Source organism: Caretta caretta, chromosome 1, assembly GCF_965140235.1.
Source record: "Caretta caretta isolate rCarCar2 chromosome 1, rCarCar1.hap1, whole genome shotgun sequence".
NCBI lineage: Eukaryota > Metazoa > Chordata > Testudines > Cheloniidae > Caretta > Caretta caretta.
The window spans coordinates 62,708,341-62,728,355 of record NC_134206.1 but is presented as its reverse complement, the minus strand read 5'-3'; the positions used below and the strand labels follow the sequence as shown (position 1 = coordinate 62,728,355).

The 20,015-nt window shown below is 42.7% G+C and overlaps 1 protein-coding gene across 3 annotated transcripts in view; it reads right to left on the bottom strand.

Annotated features, from left to right (window-relative positions):
- The window catches only part of EPSTI1 (epithelial stromal interaction 1), an 84,003-nt gene that overhangs the window by 37,752 nt on the left and 26,236 nt on the right, over positions 1–20,015 (bottom strand). For all 3 annotated transcript variants that reach the window (XM_075128677.1, XM_048851160.2, XM_048851151.2), the window contains one exon: positions 12,073–12,146. In XM_075128677.1, coding sequence (XP_074984778.1) covers positions 12,073–12,146 — 74 coding nt within the window. The remainder of the gene's footprint in view (positions 1–12,072; positions 12,147–20,015) is intronic.

Genomic DNA, 20,015 nt, shown 5'->3' with positions numbered 1-20,015 from the left:
ATGGGACTTCTTGTAATCACATATTTACGTTTCATTCCAGATACCACTACTATACTGCTAAATTCATATATATACACACAGTTTCCTGCATTGCCCCATCAGAATCAACATGCTTAGTCTGGTTCCCTTAGAGGCTTTATTCATGGCTGGTGAAACCCAAGTTGTGGTCTCAAGCAACAGAAAACCCACCAGGAATGAGAGCTCAGCCATGGATGCTGCCTGCACATCCTGCCCCATCCTGAATGGGGCTGAGCCAAGCCCAGAGAGTAGAACCAGGCCAGATGGGAGTTGTATTGATTCACTGACTCTCCCAGGGAGCCTACTTTAAGAGACATGGGGAAAGAGGCCTCCAATGGAGCCATAGCTCGATTTTAAGGTTGGGGTTTTCATGAATGATCAGTTTTCAGAGTAACAGCCGTGTTAGTCTGTATTCACAAAAAGAAAAGGAGTACTTGTGGCACCTTAGAGACTAACCAATTTATTTGAGCATGAGCTTTCGTGAGCTACAGCTCACTTCATCGGATGCATGCCGTGGAAACTGCAGCAGACTTTATTTATACACAGAGAATATGAAAAAATACCTCCTCCCACCCCACTGTCCTGCTGGTAACAGGACAGTGAGGTGGGAGGAGGTATTTTTTCATATTCTCTGTGTATAAATAAAGTCTGCTGCAGTTTCCACGGCATGCATCCGATGAAGTGAGCTGTAGCTCACGAAAGCTCATGCTCAAATAAATTGGTTAGTCTCTAAGGTGCCACAAGTACTCCTTTTCTTTTTATGAATGATCAGAGTTGCTCTAACTCCACTCCAGCTGAAGCCACTGAGTGCTTGAGTAGTTACAAGTTTTTTCAGCTAACCAAGCTTTCTGCCAATTTGTGGCTTTTGAACAGTTTTCTAATTCTTCCTCCCCCTACTTTTCTGTGTAGGTCTCTCACGCAGCAAACTGACTAACTACAATATAGACAAATTGACAGAGGAGAATATTGCCCTCCCCCAATTTCTTTTAATGCCCAGTAATCTTGGATGAAGTAATGAGACCCAGTAGTGTGGTATTAGTTTGGCACGTCCCCTTAGAAAGTGTCCCTCAGCAGTGCCACTACAGGAGGCGGGACTGCGATATCCATCTTCTCCCACCATGGGAGGCAGGAGACTACCATCACTGCCTTCCATGGCAGTGGATCTGCCCTCAGGTGAAGCTGCTCCTATAGGCCCAGAACATGCAGTTGCGTCCCCTACGCTCTACTCCTGCTACAAAAGTGAATTTATCCCATAGACTTTGTGCTGGTTTTAACAACAAATTGGGAATGCTGCAAGCATGCTGTTATGACCTGATGCATGTGCCTGCAATCATCTTTTGTTGGAAAGCTATTAGGTGAAGTGGACATGACCAAAACACCCACTCAGTCCTGCAAGGTGCTGAAAGTACTCTCTGTGCCCTTTAATGGAAGGAGAGGGTGCTCACCACCTCACTGAAAAATCTTGTCACCAACCCCTTTTTCCAATAACTGCATGCCAAAAATCTGACCCCAAATTCACAACACTCCCATTGACTTCTTTGGCAATTATACAGACATCTAAAGGCAAAATAGGGCCTGTTACTGTAATCTGAACAGCAGAATTGAGGTATCTTCAGATGGAATAATATTCCTAAATGTAGCCATTGTACATTGACAGTTTAAATTCTAAACACCACGTTTATCAACAATATGGTACTCTCACTTTTAGCGTCAGGCTAGCAAAGTATAGAATTAAAAAGGTAAATATAATAAAATAGCACCCCCCCGCCAATTCTCTTTTCCACCAACTTATTTTTTTTTAAAATAGTCAACCCTTGAATTAATGTAATGGTTTAGGGTCCATTCGCCACAGTGGGCTGAAATGGAGGGAGAGGGGAAGGGGGCAGCAAAACTAATATAGGGAAAGTTATTTCCAGATATGAAGTTTCATTTATTATTTGTAAGAGTCACCATAAATCCAATTTTCAAGGAAAGGACAATTTTGAAAAAGTTTATTGCCGAGGTCTTTCCATACAAACCATTGCGTGTGTTCCATCTGCACATACAATCTGCTTCTATATTTTCAGCCAGCTTGCACGGGCAGATTAATGTGTACAATTAGAAAGCAACCTCACAGGCGTTCAATAAACCGCCTTCATTATTACACTCAGGAGAGTCCCTTTGGATGTCTATAAAAGCCTAGTTTTCTGCCTGTTAGCTAAATAATTGACAATGCTTAAAATAATCAGGAGCAAATGAACGAAGTGGAGAAGACTGGTGAAAGAGAGCAAACAAAAGATTCTCAAGGCTGAAAGCAGTTTTGGAGTGCTTGTGACTCTCTCTTTAGCAGTCTTTATTTACAGTCTGGTCAAGTTTGGGTTTGCACTTGTGAGGAAAATTTGTTACTGGCCTGCTGTTTGAATTACATATCACAGAGCCCTGAGAACCGGCAAGGACACTAGGAGTGGTCTTGTACAATAAAATAAATAAATCCTATTTGGGTTCATATTTTATTTTCTTTGTTTTATGACTTTTGAATAGACCGTTTTGGCAGGCTAGTGAATAGAGCTTCTGTTGGTGAAATTCAGGCACTATATTTGGAATATTCACCTTATGGTATTCGGACAAACTCTGCATTTGAAGCTCTAAATTCTTAACACAATACTGTATCTTGGGCATACATGTATGCCACGGTTATACTGTCTGGCATCTATAAATAAGAAAAGCCTTCAAAATAATCTACATTTCCTTCACCAGTTTTTTCAAGCTCTGTATTATTGAGTAGTTATTGGATGTGTACCTGGCTATGTAAGAGAGCTGCTCTCTTCCGGTCTATTTTATATTTCTGCCTATTTATACTCAGAGATCAGCCTATCCATCCACTTTCCAAAGCACCCAACACTGAGGTATCAGGAAACCATACAAAAGAGTGAATGAAAACAAGACAGTCAGAGAGAAGACTTGGGCTTAATTTTGTGAGAAGGTGGTATTACATTGTACCATATTATTCAGGCTCAGATATATCCAGAGTGACCTTGAAGATTGCACCTGGCATTGCAAGTCACCATGGGAGGCAGCCTCTAAGGTGATTGTCACCCATTATGAATTGAAGGATATTCTTGTAGTCCGGAAACGGGGCTTTAATTCCTGGCTCTGCCATAAACTCCTTGTGTGACCCTGGGCACTTCACTTTGAAGATCTTGACCTAAGATATTTAGGTTCCAAACTTCCATTGAAATGAATGGAAGTTAGGAGCATAAATACCCTTGAGGATCTGGACCTTACTCTCTACTTCTTACAATTATAGAGTTAGAAGGGACCACAAGGGTCATCTAGTCCAGAGGTGGGCAAACCACAGCTCACGGGCCACATCTGGCCCATAGGACCATCCTGCCCAGCCCTTGAGCTCCCAGCTGGGGAGGCTAACCCCAGCCCTTCCCCTGCTGTCCGTCCTCCCTCCGCCACAGCCTGAGCTCACTGCGCCACCAGTGCTCTGGGCGGCGTGGCTGGCTCCGGCCGGGCGGCTGCGAGCTCCTGCTGCTCCAAGTGGCATGGTAAGGGGGCGGGGCAGTCAGGGGACAGGGGCGGTTCGATGGGGTGGAGGTTCTGGCAGGGGGATGGTCAGAGGATGGGGACCAGGGGGTGATGGATAGGTGTGGGAGTCCCGGAGGCCCTGATCTAGTCTACCCCCCTGCTATGATGCAGGATTTGTTGGGTCTAAACCAGGCGTGAGCAAACTTTTTGGCCCGAGGGCCACATTGCAGTTGTGAAACTGTATGGAGGGCCAGGTATGGAAGGCTGTGCCTCCCCAAACAGCCCGGCCCCTGCCCCCTGACTGCCCCTCCCACTTCCCGCCCCCTGACTGCCCCCCTCAGAACCCTCGACCAATCCAACCCCCCCCCCCCCTCCTTGTCCCAACCACCCCCTCCCGGCACCCCGTCCCTAACCTCCACCCTGGGACCCCACCTGCTCCCTGTGCCGTGACTGCCCTGACCCCTATCCACATCCCCGTCTCCCGACAGGCCCCTCAGGACTCCCATGCCTATCCACTGCCCTCGTTCCCCATCCCCTGACTGCCCCCCCAGAACCTCCACCCCATCCAACTGCCCCATCCCCTGACTTCCCCCCCGAACACCTTGCCCCTTATCCACCCCCCCCCAATCCCTTCCCCCTTGCCATGCCGCTCAGAGCAGCAGGAGCTTGCAGCCATGCGGCCCAGCAGCAGCCAGCCACGCCGCTGAGAGCGCTGGCAGTGCAGAGAGCTGACGCTATGGGGGAGGGAGGACAGCCGGGGAGGGGCTGGGGCTAACCTCCCCGGCTGGGAGCTCAAGGGCCGGACAGGACAGTCCCACGGGCTGGATATGGCCCACCGGCCATAGTTTGCCCACCTCTGGTCTAAACCATCCAAGACAGATGGCTACCCAGACTCTTTTTGAAAACCTCCAGTGAAGGCGATTCCATGACTTCCCTAGATAGTCAGTTTCCATTGTCCCACTGTTAGGAAGTTTTTCCTGAGATTCAGATTAAATCTGCTCTGCTGTAGTTTTAACCCATTTTGTCTTGTCCTACACTCTGTGGCAAAAGAGAACAATTTTTCTCCATCTTTTTTATGGCAGACTTTCAAATATTTGAAGACCGCTGTCATGTCCGCCCCGCCTTAATCGCCTCTTTTCCAAACTAAACATACCCAGTTCCTTCAGCCTTTGGTCATATGGCTTGCATTCCATCCCTTTGAACATCTTGGTCATGTGACTCTGGATCCTTTCCAGTTTCTCTACATCCTTTCTATACAGCGGTGACCAAATTTGACACAGTACTCCAGATGAGGCCTAACCAATGCCAAGTAGAGCAGTATTATCACCTCCCATAACTTGCGTGCTATGCCTCTGTTAATGCAAACCAAAATTGCATTTGCTTTATTTGCAACAGCATCACATAACAAGCAGTATGCTGGAAGCAGGATGGCCAGCTAAGACCAGCAGGAACATCTTGGTGTTCGTAAACAAGCCTAAGACAAGGGAGAGGTCAGATTATGCATGAGTGGCCAGCGCATGCTGCACAGCAATTGATTACTGAAAAGCAACCAAGCCAATCATGATGAATATGATACAATGTACAGTTAGAAACTAGTGTTGGTAGAAGTGTTTTCAAGGAACATTTTTGTTTTGGGACATTGGATTTATGATGTACCCTGCATCCATGCTGGGCATTTGAGACTCATCAGTTCAGTGTAGCTTTGCTGTATGCCAAATAAAAGAACTTGAGAGATGAGACTGGAGTCTGAGTTTTTGGGGAACCAAGTGGAAGAGGTCTTGGAGGAACCCCAGCATAACCTCAATAATGAAGACAGTCTGAAGTCCAGACCTGAAAAAGAGTCTGTACGTACAAAAGAAAGGTTCCTTTAGGGTTGTTTAGCTGCCAAGTAAAGCCCTCAAAAGTCAGGCCTTTTCTGACTTTTGAGGGCTTTATTCTGCAATGTAAATGTTCTTTCAATGTAATTCTCTTGTATGGTAAAAGCTCTGGCTTTTTAAATGGAACAGAAAAATCCCAGTATGTACTACTATAATTTGCAAGTCAGCAGAAGCATGCCTGCACTGCACAACAGATGCTGCCAGTCAGGCTAGAGCCACATGCGCCTTTCTAGACTTCTTTAGAGTATGATGAAAGCAGTGCCGTCATCTGTACAAACATCCAAAGAATGTGAAGAGACCACCTCATTCTGCTCTAACATGGCTTCCTGGAGCTGACAATGCCACTGGGAGAAAACACACCCCACCACACACCCCAGTTTGATCTTTTCTGTAAGCTAGAAAGAGACTTCATTGCAGTGGGAGATGCTAATATCTGGATAGATTGTTGGTCTAACCCCACCCACTGTTTGAAACAGAGCCACAATACAAGATTCTCCACATGGTATGCAACATGCTCACTAGTCCCACCAGTACACTTAGGGGCAGGGAGGGAGTTTTTTGTGGATTTGTGTATGTGGTTTTTTCCTTCAGTTTGTAGAGGCTGGTAGGGGACAGTGGGCAGTCAGAGAAGCAGAGTACTGATTAGGGAGCCTAGAAAGGCAGCCAAATAGCCAGACAGTGGCACAAGTGAAGCAAACAGAGCTGTAAACAGGGGAGATTGAGTGGGAATTTGTAAGGGGAGTTTGGGGGTGGGAGGTATTCTGGTGTTTGTATAGGTCTTGGGCACACACACAAAAAATAAAAAAGCATCTATTTAACATTTTTATTACCGACGTTGGCACAAAAAGTGAGCGTGCGCTAGTAAAATCTGCAGATGACACAAAGTTGGGAGGTTTTGCAAATATGGAGGAGGACCGGAATATCCTACAAAAAGATCTGGATGACCTTGTAAACTGGAATAATAGAATGGGATGAAATCTAATAGTCCCTAAATGCATGACTTTGCAGTAACAACAAGAATTTTTGCTATAAGATGGGAATTTATCAGTTGGAAGTGACAGAAGAGGAGAAAGACCTGGATGTACTGGTTGATCACAGGATGACTATGAGCCGTCAATGTGATGTGCCTGTGAAAATGGCTAATGCAATCCTAGGATGCATCAGGCAAGGTATTTCCAGTAGAGACAGGGAAGTGTTAGTATCATTATACAAGGCACTGGTGAGAACTTATCTGGAATACTGTGCGCAATTCTGGTGTCCCATGTCTAAGAAAGAGGAATTTGAACGGGAACAGGTGCAGAGAAGGGGATCTAGGATAATCTGATCAATTGAAAACCTAATTTATGAGAGGAGACTCAGAGAGCTTGGCTTGTTTAGCCTAACCAGAAGAAGGCTGAGGGTGAGATACGATTGAGATCTATAGATATATCAGAGGGAGAACTCCTCTCTCTCCCTGGTATTTATTTAAATTAAGTGCCAATGTGGACACAAGAACAAATGTATATAAACTGGCCATCAGCAAGTTTAGGCTTTAAATTATGTGAAGGTTTCTACCTATCAGAGGAGTGCAGTTCTGGAACAGCCTTCCAAAGGAAGCAGCAGGGGCAAAAAACCTAAATGGCTTCAAGACTGAGCTTGATAAATTTATGGAGTGGATGGTATGATGAAATTGCCTACAATGGCAGGTGGCCCATCGGCAAGTGCCAGTAGCAAAAATCTCCAGTGGTTGGAGATGGGACACTAGATGTGATGGGCTCTGAGTTACTACAGAGAATTATTTCCCAGGTATCTGCCTTGTGGATCTTGCCTACATGCTCAGGGTCTAACTGATCATCATATTTGGGGTAGGGAAGTAATTTTGCCCCTGGTCAGATTGGCAGAGACCCTGGGGGATTTTTGCCTTCTTCAACGGCATGGGGCACAGGTCACTTGCAGGTTTAAACTACTGTAAATGGTAACTTGAAGTTTTTAAACCATGATTTGAGGACTTCAGTAACTCAGCCAGAGGTTAGGGTCTATTTCAGGAGTGGGTGGTTGAGTTCTGTGGCCTTTAATGTGCAGGAGGTCAGACTAGATGATTATGATGGTCCCTTCTGACCTTAAAGTCTATGTGTCTATGAGTACATGGTGATGGATGATAAACTATTGTAACCTCATGGTTAGCAGCAAATAAGGTGTTAACATTCTGACCTCCCATTTTGTATAAAAATATAGGCAGGATCAGGCCCAAGAATAATAATATTCTGTACTTTATATGTAGCACTTCCTCCAAGCCTATCTCAAACGGGTTTACAAAAGGTGATACAGTAACCTGAGTTAATGTCATAACAAGATGAGATGTCACACGTATCTTCACATTACTCAGTAAAGTTAATGTGCAATACAGCACAGCACAAAAAGTATCCTGAAAGCATTATCACTACATTATTCAATGATTCATTTATTATTTTCCCAGGTTCCTTATATTCTGTATGGTAGAAGATTCTTTTAACTAGTACCGTATATATTTGTTCATAAGCCAAATTTTTTTTAGTAAAAAAGGGAAGTATCAGAGAAGGGGGTCAGCTTATGAACAGGTATAGAGAGGGGAGAGGTGGGACACAGCCTCTCCTCCAACAGAGGGGGCAAGGAGAGGCAGCACAGCCAGCAAAGCCAGAAGAGTAAAGGCAGGGCCAGAGTCTCAGCTTCTGGCCACATCACAGCTCTGGGGCCGGCAGGCTGCCGCGCCACACCGCACCACCCAGCCCCGCCTGCCAGAGTGCGCTGCAGCCATGCCGCCCAGGCTGCCAGAGAGGCTCCGGCCAGGCCAGAGACATCCTCTCCTAGCCTGCCCTAGCTAAGATGGAAAGGGATAGAATGGGAAGTGGGGGGGGTCACTTCCCTGACCCCCAGCATCTCCCCCCCACAAAAAAAATTCCCCACCAGGTGCTGTCCCGGCCCATCAGTATAAGCAGCTGGCGGGCCAGGACACTTCGTTTACTTCGGTTTACCTCCGTGCCTGCAGACACTAGAGATACACAAACCATCTCGGCCTGCCAGCAGCATATCCTGATGGGCTGGAAGCCAAAGTTTGCTGACCCTGGAATTATAGGGTTGGCTTATGAATTTTCCTTATTTATTCATTCATCGGGGGGGGGGGGGGGGGGGAGGGTCAGCTTATAAACTAACCAGCTTATGATCGAGTATATACGTATGTGTTTGGGAAGACACCATTGTCTCACACGATGCAATAAATTTTGCTTAAGTATGTAGAATCCTATTAATTTAATTTTCTGTCCAACTTTCCCCAGGTTTGACATTCAGTAGAACTTCACAGTATATACTTAGTTTATTCTCTGCACTACCTTCCACCAGGTTCATTCTTTTGACAGTTACATGCAGTCTCTGCTGAAACAGAGCTTGACAGTGTCTGAAAGTTAGTCTTTAACTTCAGTTACATCCAAGTTGGTTCAGTTTGTTAAGGAGATAGCTGAAAGCATTCAACTATGTCTGAGTCAGAGGGACCAACATGCACATTGAATCTACTTTTCAGCGGACAGCAAGGGCTCAATTAAGGCCCTGGCAGTACATAGTGAGTTGCTGTGCCGGAGTTGGGACAAATAGCTGTTACACCTGTATAAAAGACTAGAGCAGACCTACTGCATCCAGGAGTGCTGGAGAGAACAATGTTACTAGAAGTTTTTGCTTCATCTTTAGCAAAAGGTGCTAAACCTCCACTGGATGACAGATTCCCTTTCCCTAGAAGTTTCCAGGATCTGTGGGACTGGGGTGGCCATATTCCTCTTTCCTCAGTGGCTCCTTCACACTTCCCTTAGAAAAGTATTTGAAGTAAACTCCAACTTTACTGTGTTTCTTATACCCATCCCAGGGCTATTTCTATGAGAGTGCAATATCTGGCCCTGTATCTGAAAACAGAAATATATTCATACAAGACAAGTTACTATTTAGGAATACCTTTGCACCAAGTATGAAATCTTAAAACAAACCCATTAGCTGCCCAAAGAGGTGATACTGGGATTTTTAAAGCTTCTCTCCCATTTCTGCATAATAAAGAATAGCTGGAATTTGTTCAAACTTTCAGAAACACACACTAAGCAGTTTTGGGTTGCAACCAAACTTGAGAAATGTCTGACAAAAGAGGCTGTGAGAAAGTTGTAAGCAAGTGAGAATTAGGGTTCAGAGTAAAATTTAACTTGTAACTATGTTTTTACTGCTGCACTGCTATACCAGTACATTTTCCATTTAACAATAAGGATATGGAGGCAGATATTACCATATCTGAGGTAGAAGTGAAACTTGAACAGCTTAATGGGACTAAATCAGGGGGCCCAGATAATCTTCATCCAAGAATATTAAAGGAATTGGCACATGAAGTTGCAAGCCCATTAGCAAGAATTTTTAATGAATCTGTAAACTCAGAGGTTGTACCGTATGATTGGAGAATTGCTAACATAGTTCCTATTTTTAGAAAGAAAAAAAGTGACCTGGGTAACTACAGGCCTGTTAGTTTGACATCTATAGTATGCAAGGTCTTGGAAAAAAATTTGAAGGAGAAAGTAGTTAAGGACATTGAGGTCAATGGTAAATGGGACAAAATACAACATGGTTTTCCAAAGATAGATCTTGCCAAACCAACCTGATCTCCTCCTTTGAGAAAAATAACAGATTTTTTTAGACAAAGGAAATGCAGTGGATCTAATTTACCTGATTTCAGTAAGGCGTTTGATACTGTGCCACATGGGGAATTATTAGTTAAATTGGAAAATATGGGGATGAATATGAAAATTGAAAGGTGGGTAAGGAATTGGTTAACAGTGGATCCTACTGAAAGGTGAACTGTCAGGCTGGAGGGAGGTTGCCAGTGGAGTTCCTCAGGAATCAGTTTTGGGACCAATCGTTTTATTACTGACCTCGGCACAAGAAGTGGGAGTGTGCTAATAAAGTTTGCGGATGATACAAAGCTGGGAGGTATTGCCAATTTAGAGAGAGACTGGGATATCATACAGGAAGATTTGGATGACCTTGTAAACTGAAGTAATAGTAATAGGATGAAATTTAATAGTGAGAAGTGTAAGGTTATGCATTTAGGGATTAACAAGAATTTTAGTTATAAGCTGAAGATGCATCAATTAGAAGTAATGGAGGAGGAAAAGGACCTTGGAGTCTTGGTTGATCATAGGATGACTATGAGCCGCCAATGTCATATAGCCGTGAAAAAAGCTAATGTGGTCTTGGGATGCATCAGGCGAGATATTTTCAGTAGAGAAAAGGAGGTTTTAGTACCGTTATACAAGGCACTGGTGAGACCTCACCTGGAATACTGTGTGCAGTTCTGATCTCCCATGTTTAAGAAGGATGAATTCAAACTGGAACAGGTACAGAGAAGGGCTACTAGGATGATCTGAGAAATGGAAAACCTGTCTTATGAAAGGATACTCAAGGAGCTTGGCTTGTTTAGCCTAACTAAAAGAAGGCTGAGGAGAGATGATTGCTCTCTACAAATATATCAGAGGGATAAATACCGGAGAGGGAGAGGAATTATTTAAGCTCAGTACCAATGTGGACACAAGAACAAATGGATATAAACTAGTCATTGGGAAGTTTAGACTTGAAATTAGACTAAGGTTTCTAACCATCAGAGGAGTGATGTTTTGGAATAGCCTTCCAAGGGAAGCCGTGGGGCAAAAGATCTATCTGGCTTTAAGATTAGACTCGATAAGTTTATGGAGGAGATGGTATGATGGGATAACATGATTTTGGCAATTAATTGATCTTTAAATATTCATGGTAAATAGGCCCAATGGCCCGTGATGGGATGCTAGATGGGGTGAGATCTGAGTTACTACAGAGAATTCTTTCCTGGGTATCTGGCTGGTGAATCTTGCCCACATGCTCAGGGTTCAGCTGATTACCATATTTGGGGTCGGGAAGGAATTTTCCTCCAGGGTAGATTGGAAGAGGTTTTTCGCCTTCCTCTGTAGCATGGGGCACGGGTCACTTGCTGGAGGATTCTCTGCTCCTTGAAGTCTTTAAACCACGATTTGAGGACTTCAATAGCTCAGACATAGGTGAGAGGTTTTTCGCAGGAGTGGGTGGGTGAGATTCTGTGGCCTGCGTTGTGCAGGGAGTCAAACTAGATGATCATAATGGTCCTTTCTGACCTTAATATCAATATCTCTGAATGCATTTGTAAAAGCACCCATTACCATGGTATCTCGGTACTTTTTCAGTAGATTTTATTCACAGCAACAATTAGGTTACAGATCCTCTTTCACTGAATTACCCAACAGTCTTTTTTTCTTGGATTTTTTAAGATAAATATTCTGTACTGACAACGATCTAAGAAAAACAAATCTCTAGCTTAAGAATACTCTATGCAAAAGCTATTCTCCAACGGTTCAAACACTGGAAATTCTGGAGAATACAGATAAACCAGAGGAACACATCTGAGGAAGAAAAGGACATATCCTAGCCACTGAAGCCTAGCCACAGGACAGGCAGACAGACAGTCAGCTTCAGAACAGCCTGGAGCCCAGAGGCCAGATGCCATGGCTGGAAGAATTACTTCATCTGCTTGTCATCTGGAATCTGTTTACCACCTATGCCTACAAAGTGACTGTGACCTCTTTCAGACTTAGGTAGTCAGATTTAACATTTTACTTACAGATAGTGATCTTCGTTAAACATTTCTCTTCTTTGCTTTTCTTGTTGCCTTCTTTTTTCCTCCAGTTTATCAGCCTGCAAAATTGAAGGAGATTAAGAATTAAGTGAGAAATGAATGATTTCACTACTTCTTTTTGTTTCAATAGCCCATTAGATTTCACACCCAAGCATACAACAGCCCCAAACACAGGGAAACTATTTTAAAGAGGCTTCAGCCTAGACTGTACTCTTAAAAACAGACCAGTAGTCAAATACCTCCTGGCAGCAGGGTCAAAAGACTAATTTAACATGTACAAAAAAATTCAGTATAATAGATCAGATTTCCTCCTGGCAAAGATTTGCTTGTTGTGGGAGTGAAGCCATCATCAGAGACCCAGTTACACTTCCTAATTCTCCAGCCACTAAATCAGGTTACCACTACAATAAATTAATTGGTGTAGGTTTCCTTGCGGCTGCTTTGAGAACGTGCTCCATCCTTCGAGATGTGGGGGTGGTGGTTGACTTAGGTACATATATGCCCCCCTTTCCGTATGGTTTATCCTCAACATCACTGAAGTATGGAAGTGCTAATATCCCTATGATATGGATGGGGAATAGAGACAGAGACACTAAGTGTCTTGCACAAGATCCCAGAGGAAGCATGTAGCAAGGCATTGAACCAGGGCCCTCTGAGTCTAGTTCCCTAATCCCTGGACTATCCTTCCTCTCTAGGAACTAGCACTGCTGGCTTATAGCAGCTGACAATGCATGCCAACCAGAGGAATTCTCAGCTGACAGCTGCAGCTAGATTCTGGCAGTAAAAATGAGTCAAAGCCAACAAATCTGGCCCAAATGGCCTAATTAATCCCTGGTGTTCAGAAAGCACATCAGAAACTGTGTGTGCAAGTTATCACCCAAGTATACAAGCATTTGCTGGTACAAAACCAATTTCAATGCAAATCACTGCAAAAGTGAGTTCATAAAAGATCTGAAATGCAAATTTATGCACATACATATAGATATCAGATTTTTGGCTTTTTAAGGCCAAATTCTGGCTGAAGTTGAACCTATGCAGATAATGGGGTGGGGGAAAGACATGCACACACACACACACACACTCTTACTGCAACACTGAGGACTCACCTACATGGGGAAATTGACTGGAATAGCGATTGCTGAATAAGCTATTCCATAATAGCTCCCCAGGTTAGCAGCATTCTTGAATTAAAAACTTTATTTTATTCCAGAATAATTACTCTGCTTTGGAATTGCATTAATTGTTCCCAAATAAAAAAAATACTTATTCCAGAATAGAAGCATCCCCATAGGGAGTGGCTCTGCAACAGTTTATTCTGCGATAGCTACTCTAGTCAATTTCCTCATGTAGACAAATCCTTAAACACTATGCCCAATGACAGAATCAACTGAAATGCTGACACCAAGAAAATCCATAGTACATTCAATACCACAAATACTACAATATAAGATCTCCAATCTAAAACCGCATAGAACATTTAGAAGTCAGTACCATAAAGCTGGTCTGTGGAGGGCTTTAAAAGTAAGCAATATAAAATTTTGAAGTAAAAACTAATAGAGAACTTTGCAGCAGCACAGAGGAAATAGAGAGTTCTAAATTAATTCCAGTGAAAAAGGTAAGTAGCCAAGTTTTGTGCAACACGTGGTCTCTGGATGACCAGTTAAGACACTTCACTATATTTCAAGCACAAATCAAGAGTTCCAAATCTTCATTTCAATCCTGCTATATTTTTAAATTCTAAAATGCCTGTTTGGTGAAACATTAAGTTTTCACACCACAGGCATGGATGTTACATCATACCAGACAACTATCCCTAATTTTTAAAATGATGGAAAAAGTATTGGACAAACAGGCACTGAGATCTGATCAGACAGTTAGTTACTTTGCCTTAGCTGAATTCAGGTCCCTCCTCTTCCCCTTCTCTAATAGATATGGCTAATGAAAGACTGGAGGAGGAGGCTTGTGAAACAAATCACTACAGTAGGTAAATCAGTCTTCAGCTTGCACTGAGTAAAGCCATATCATGTCTTGCACCATATTTTGTAAGTGGCTCAATAATTAAACGAGTAAGTACAACAGTGATGTGGGCATAACATCGAGACTGAAAGGAAAAAAATCAAATCCTCTTTCAATAGGCTACCCCTTAGCTCATATAAACATATCAGAATGAGACACTATAAAGGAGAAGTACTGAAATACTGGCACATACAGAATTAAAAGAATGCAAAGCAATTAAAATAAATATCTTGATACAGGTTTCAAAAGCAAACAAGAAGCCAGAGTCTACGTTGACATTTACAAAAATGCAGCCACCCAATGCTCCGATGGGGAAAAGGGTATGTACAGCTTTAGGTTGTGGTTTGTGAAATGTGTTTATAAAACTTGTATCCACCTCTGCAACTCAAAACAGCTTCCCTCAACAGGCCTCAGTCAGCACGGCCTCTCTCCCCCTACAAAAGCCAAGATACCAAACAGATCTTGTTGCAAGACCTGCAGGTCAGTAAACGTGGGCTCTGAAGAATTCTACTGACGGGGAAGTTAGATGCACAGTTGAGGATACCCTAAAAACATCTTGTGTTTCCAGCACCTCATGATTAAAATCAAGAGACTGAGCTCTGGTGTCTCTGTTAATAACAGCAGTATGACAGTGAACCTGAGGTGGTCTATGAAGTAAAGCCAAGACTCAATATATTTAAGGTTTTTATGGTAGGTTAAAACCAATACCCATTCATTTTTGGGTGCATTTAAAAGAAGCCTGTGCAAATTGCTAGGCACAGAAGTAATGTGCTCCATGTAAGCAGAGCCCCTTACGCAGGCAGATACATTTTGCGCAACCTAGAACTTTTTTTTTAAATCCCTGCAGGAATCCACAGTTTTATCTCAATATCAAATGTATCAGAGCAGCTGACAGATGTAGAAAAATCAGCAGGGACACACACCTTTTATCCCTCATCAACAAAGTATCCGTACCTAAAACGAGACTGATCAATGTCAGAGGAAATCTGAGCACACCAGCTATTGCCAGAGTGGCTTCAAACACCACCTTCCTCAAGGGTGACAATTAGGGGGATTTTTAGTATTACAGGCAGGCTTCCATGAATAAGGACATAATGCTTCTTAAAGGGAAGTTGGCACACCGACCTCCCAAAGGGACACATGGACAGTTCACTTCAACAACACATCCACTGTCTCAAGAATTTAACCACCAGATGGTCGTGAATCCATCTTACTGGTGGTGCTGGAAGTCTCCCCAGCATGATGGAAAACTCCTTAACATTGCAGGACTCAAGAGGGTACTATTGGCTGTAACACCAGCCACATTTGTCTCCTCCAGACACATTTTTGTTCATACAGAAAAGCAGGGATTTGTCACATGAGAGTGATTTAGTGTATGAAATACAAACTGTAGGAAATATCAGACTACAATGGATAAAGGTAGCAAGGATTCACCAATAACAACCATACAGAATAGGGCTTGAACTAATTGGCCACTGGCTACTGCACTAGCCTTTCACCTATCAGTTTAGCTTGAAATCCTTGCTTAGGTCATAAAAGAAAGTGTGATCTCAAACATCATAAAAGCACTTCACAACTGGCACTCTCTCTTCAAAGAGGGCCAGGGCTGGAACAGCTGTGGTACTGTAGATAAACATGTTCGGAGTGCATTAGGAGAGATGTTTGTAGAAAGCCAGGAATTCTGCAGCCTTCAGCAAATACTAAAAATGAAAAAAGTCTGCTAGTACAGTTACTCGTTACCAAAATACAGAGCACATTGATAAGACAAGATTTATTCCATATTGTTTTCTTTATTTTAAATGGAGAGAACTGACATTTATGAAGACCCTGAGAGAGATACACAGCAGCAAAAAGTTAGTTACATGCAATAGCATTCTCACTTCAGTTAATTTGAATCTTTACACCATTTAACTATGTAACTTTAGAATATATGTGCAGGAAATGCTAATGGAATAACAAGCTTATAGACCAGAACATGCCAGACAGAGAAAACAGATCTGACTCAATCATATGGTGTTTGATCTCAGGAAATTGCTGTTGCAGAAACAGATGCTTTCAGAAGTTTTTGAGCTATGCGTGGGGATATCTTGTTCAGGGTTTTACACCTGTACCATTTACACTGAAGGCATGAGTTCAACTTTATCTACCTCTCCCCATCCCCAGATGCTTTTGCAGGATTTTCATTCTAAAGACACTACAATAAAGTTCAAGTTAACTTAAGGTTCTCTCAGGAGGACATTCTCATTCTGGGTGGGCTTCTGAGACTTGAAGTCTATAAAGCTCAGCATTATCTGGGATTGTAAGAGTCTCCTTAAAAGGTACCAGGAATGCTGCCTCTGGTCATCTGTTCCCTCCATTCTTACAGATTAGGTACATCCACATCTATCCCAATGCCATACTGGAAAATGGACATCTTCTTTAGTGGTCTCCACTAAAGTTTCTCAGCGAGTGCTCCAGCATCATCACCTAGATGATTTGGGGGGCAGGGATGGGATGAGGGGAAATTGAGGAGAAGGGCTTGTGGGATTTACATAGCTCAGTGGTACTTGATCAACAGTCTTGAAGATTCCAAATAGAATCTCAGTGAGTCTGCAGAGCTGATCTATGCTCCTCACATTAGCCTGGATTACAGGTACAACGAGCGAGATTGATGATCATTCTTAGCCGAGGCTGATAGACACAAGACAACAAGGAGAACACCAGGCAAACAAATCAATTCTGTTGAAAACATGGAGATCCACCCTTCTCCTATCCACCCTATTGTGCCTCCCAGTAGCAAGGATAAGAGAGTGTATGATTCTATTTTTCCCTCCCCAGAACAAGAATTATTCTTCACAGCAGGAGAAGGTAGGAGATGACATTGAGCAATATCACATACAGAGGTTGTATCTATACGTAGTAGCATTGACTTATGATGCAACATCCTTACACAAATGCCTCTTTATTATTTGAGGATCTCAGCACAATATCTAACCATCACACATTTTGTAGCTCTTTCCCAACAAACATGAATGTCAAAGTAGTTCTCCAGCTGTGAAAGTTCCAATGCTCCTGCTGACATAGCTAGCTAGCCAGCCATGATCATCTTTCAAACAGTCATGCAATTTATTTTTATTAAATGAATAGTGGCTTTCCCTGAGAAATCACAAACCCTCCCCCTGCTTCATATCCTACAGAAGTCCTCCTTTTGATCAAAGACATGAATGTTGTTGATGCTCTGCAGGTGCAGCTAGCAATTCTTCTAGTTTTCAGATAGATTAGTTATTATTTGCAAAAGCAAACCAAACCAAACTGTTCCATGGATAACCAGGGCCAAACACTGTCTTATTCAGCAGGGCCAAAGTTCTGCAGAATTGGGAAGCTTATTCCCTCCATTTTTACTCTCTTGCCTTCCCACTCCCCATTTCTTCTTCATATCATAAGTGATGTGTCTGCAACCGAGCTGAGATTGTTGAGGGCAAAAGCCAAATCAGCACCCTTTGGTGGCTTTTTAGTGCACTGCAGATCTTTTCTACGAAACAGGGTGGATTATTCGGCATGTTAATATATTTCAGTCAAAAACCCCACCAGTCCCCAGGTTGCTACAAAAAACATCTTCAGACTAGTTGATTATTTTTAAAGTTCCCTTTGATACCTATTTATTTATTTGGTTTGCAAGATTCCCCAACTTGCTTTAAAAATATGAATTTAATTCTAGGAAATAAACAGTTTGTATGGTAGAGGTATTTGCTATGATATTGCACTTTTAAACGAAATCACTATTTAGAATTTTACTACCTACAAGACCTATAAACATTTTACATTCTGTGGATGTGAATGCCAGGAAACTGTAAAAGTAGGAAAACAAAACTGCTACATCAATACTTTTTCCAGGTATAACTGTAGTTACAGCAGACTTGAAACTTGTCCAGTTGTCATGGGCAATAAATCAATATATAAAATGGATGAATAAAGTTTGTTTCCCTTTCCCCCTCCCTCGTCATAAATGCTCATAGAAAAGCCTGGAGAAGGGGGATTTTTGTGCATGGGTTTGTAAATATTCATGACAGCTTTACAAGGTTCCAGGAGTAGCCATTTAACGCCCCGAAACTGCAAGTTAACGGTGTGTGGGTAAACCACAGGAAGCCCCATTAGTCTCAATGGCCATTCTGTGCAGGGGGGAGCCTGCAAGAGTAAGTGCATGATCAAAATACAATATAGGAACAAATTATCAAACTATCAATTTGTAAACACCTGGAGAATAACAGAGTTCAGGAATAGCCAGCGTGGATTTGTTAAGAACAAATCATGCCAAACCAACCTAATTTCCTGCTTTGATGAGGTTACTAGCCTAAGGCATGGAGGGTGGGGGAGGGGAGAAGGGAGCTGCAGACATGACATATCTTGATTTTAGTAAGGCTTTTGACAACTCCACATGACATTCTCATAAGCAAACTAGGGAAATGAGGTTGAGACGAAATTACTCAAGGTGGATTCATAACTGGCTGAAAGACCACCCTCAAAAACAGTAGTTATTAATAGTTCACTGTCAAACACAAGAACATAAGAACGACCATACTGGGTCAGACCAAAGATGCATCCAGCCCAGTGTCCTGTCTGCTGACAGCGGCCAATGCCAGCTGACCCAGAGGGAGTGAACCTAACAGGTAATGATCAAGTGATCTCTCTCCTGCCATCCATCTTCACCCTCTGACAAATAGAGGCTAGGGACACCATTCTTTACCCATCCTGGCTAATAGCCATTAATGAACTTAACTTCCATGAATTTATCCACTTCTCTTTTAAACACTGTTATAGTCCTAGCCTTCATAACCTCCTCAGACAAGGAGTTCCACAGGTTGACTGTGCGCTGAGTGAAGAAGAACTTGCTGCACAAACCTGCTGCCCATTAATTTCATTTGGTGGCCCCTAATTCTTATATTATGGGAACAAGTAAATAACTTTTCCTTATTCACTTTCTCCACACCACTCATGATTTTATATACCTCTATCATATCCCCCCTTAGTGTTCTCTTTTCCAAGCTGAAAAGTCTTAGTCTCTTTAATCTCTCTTCATATGGGAGCCATTCCAAAACCCTAATCATTTTAGTTGCCCTTTTCTGAACCTTTTCTAATGCCAGTATATCTCTTGAGATGAGGGGACCACATCTGTATGCAGTATTCAAGATGTGAGCGTACCATGGGTTTATATAAGGGCAATAAGATATTCTCCCTCTTATTCTCTATCCCTTTAATGGTTCCTAACATCCGGTTTGCTTTTTTGACTGCTGCTGTGCACTGCATGGACGTCTTCAGAGAACTATCCGTGAGGACTCCAAGATCTTTCTCCTGATTAGTTGTAGCTAAATTAGCCCCTCCCCCCCCCATCATATTGTCTGTATAGTTGGGGTTATTTTTTTCCAATGTGCATTACTTTACATTTATCCACATTAAAATTTCATTTGCCATTTTGTTGCCCAATCACTTAGTTTTGTGAGATCTTTTTGAAGTTCTTCACAGTCTGCTTTGGTCTTAACTATCTTGAGCAGTTTAGTATCGTCTGCAAACTTTGCTACCTCACGGTTTACCCCTTTCTCCAGATCATTTATAAATAAGTTGAATAGGATTGGTCCTAGGACTGACCCTGGGGAACACCATTTATTACTGTTCATTCCTACTCTGTTTCCAGTCTTTTAACCAGTTCTCAATCCATGAAAGGATCTTCCCTCTTATCCCATGACAACTTAATTTACATATGAGCGTTTGGTGAGGGACCTTGTCAAAGGCTTTCTGGAAATCTAAGTACACACTGGTTCCCCCTTGTCCACATGTTTTTGACCCCTTCAGAAAACTCTAATAGATTAGTAAGACATGATTTCCCTTTACAGAAACTATGATGACAATTTATGTTCTTCTATGTGTCTGACAATTTT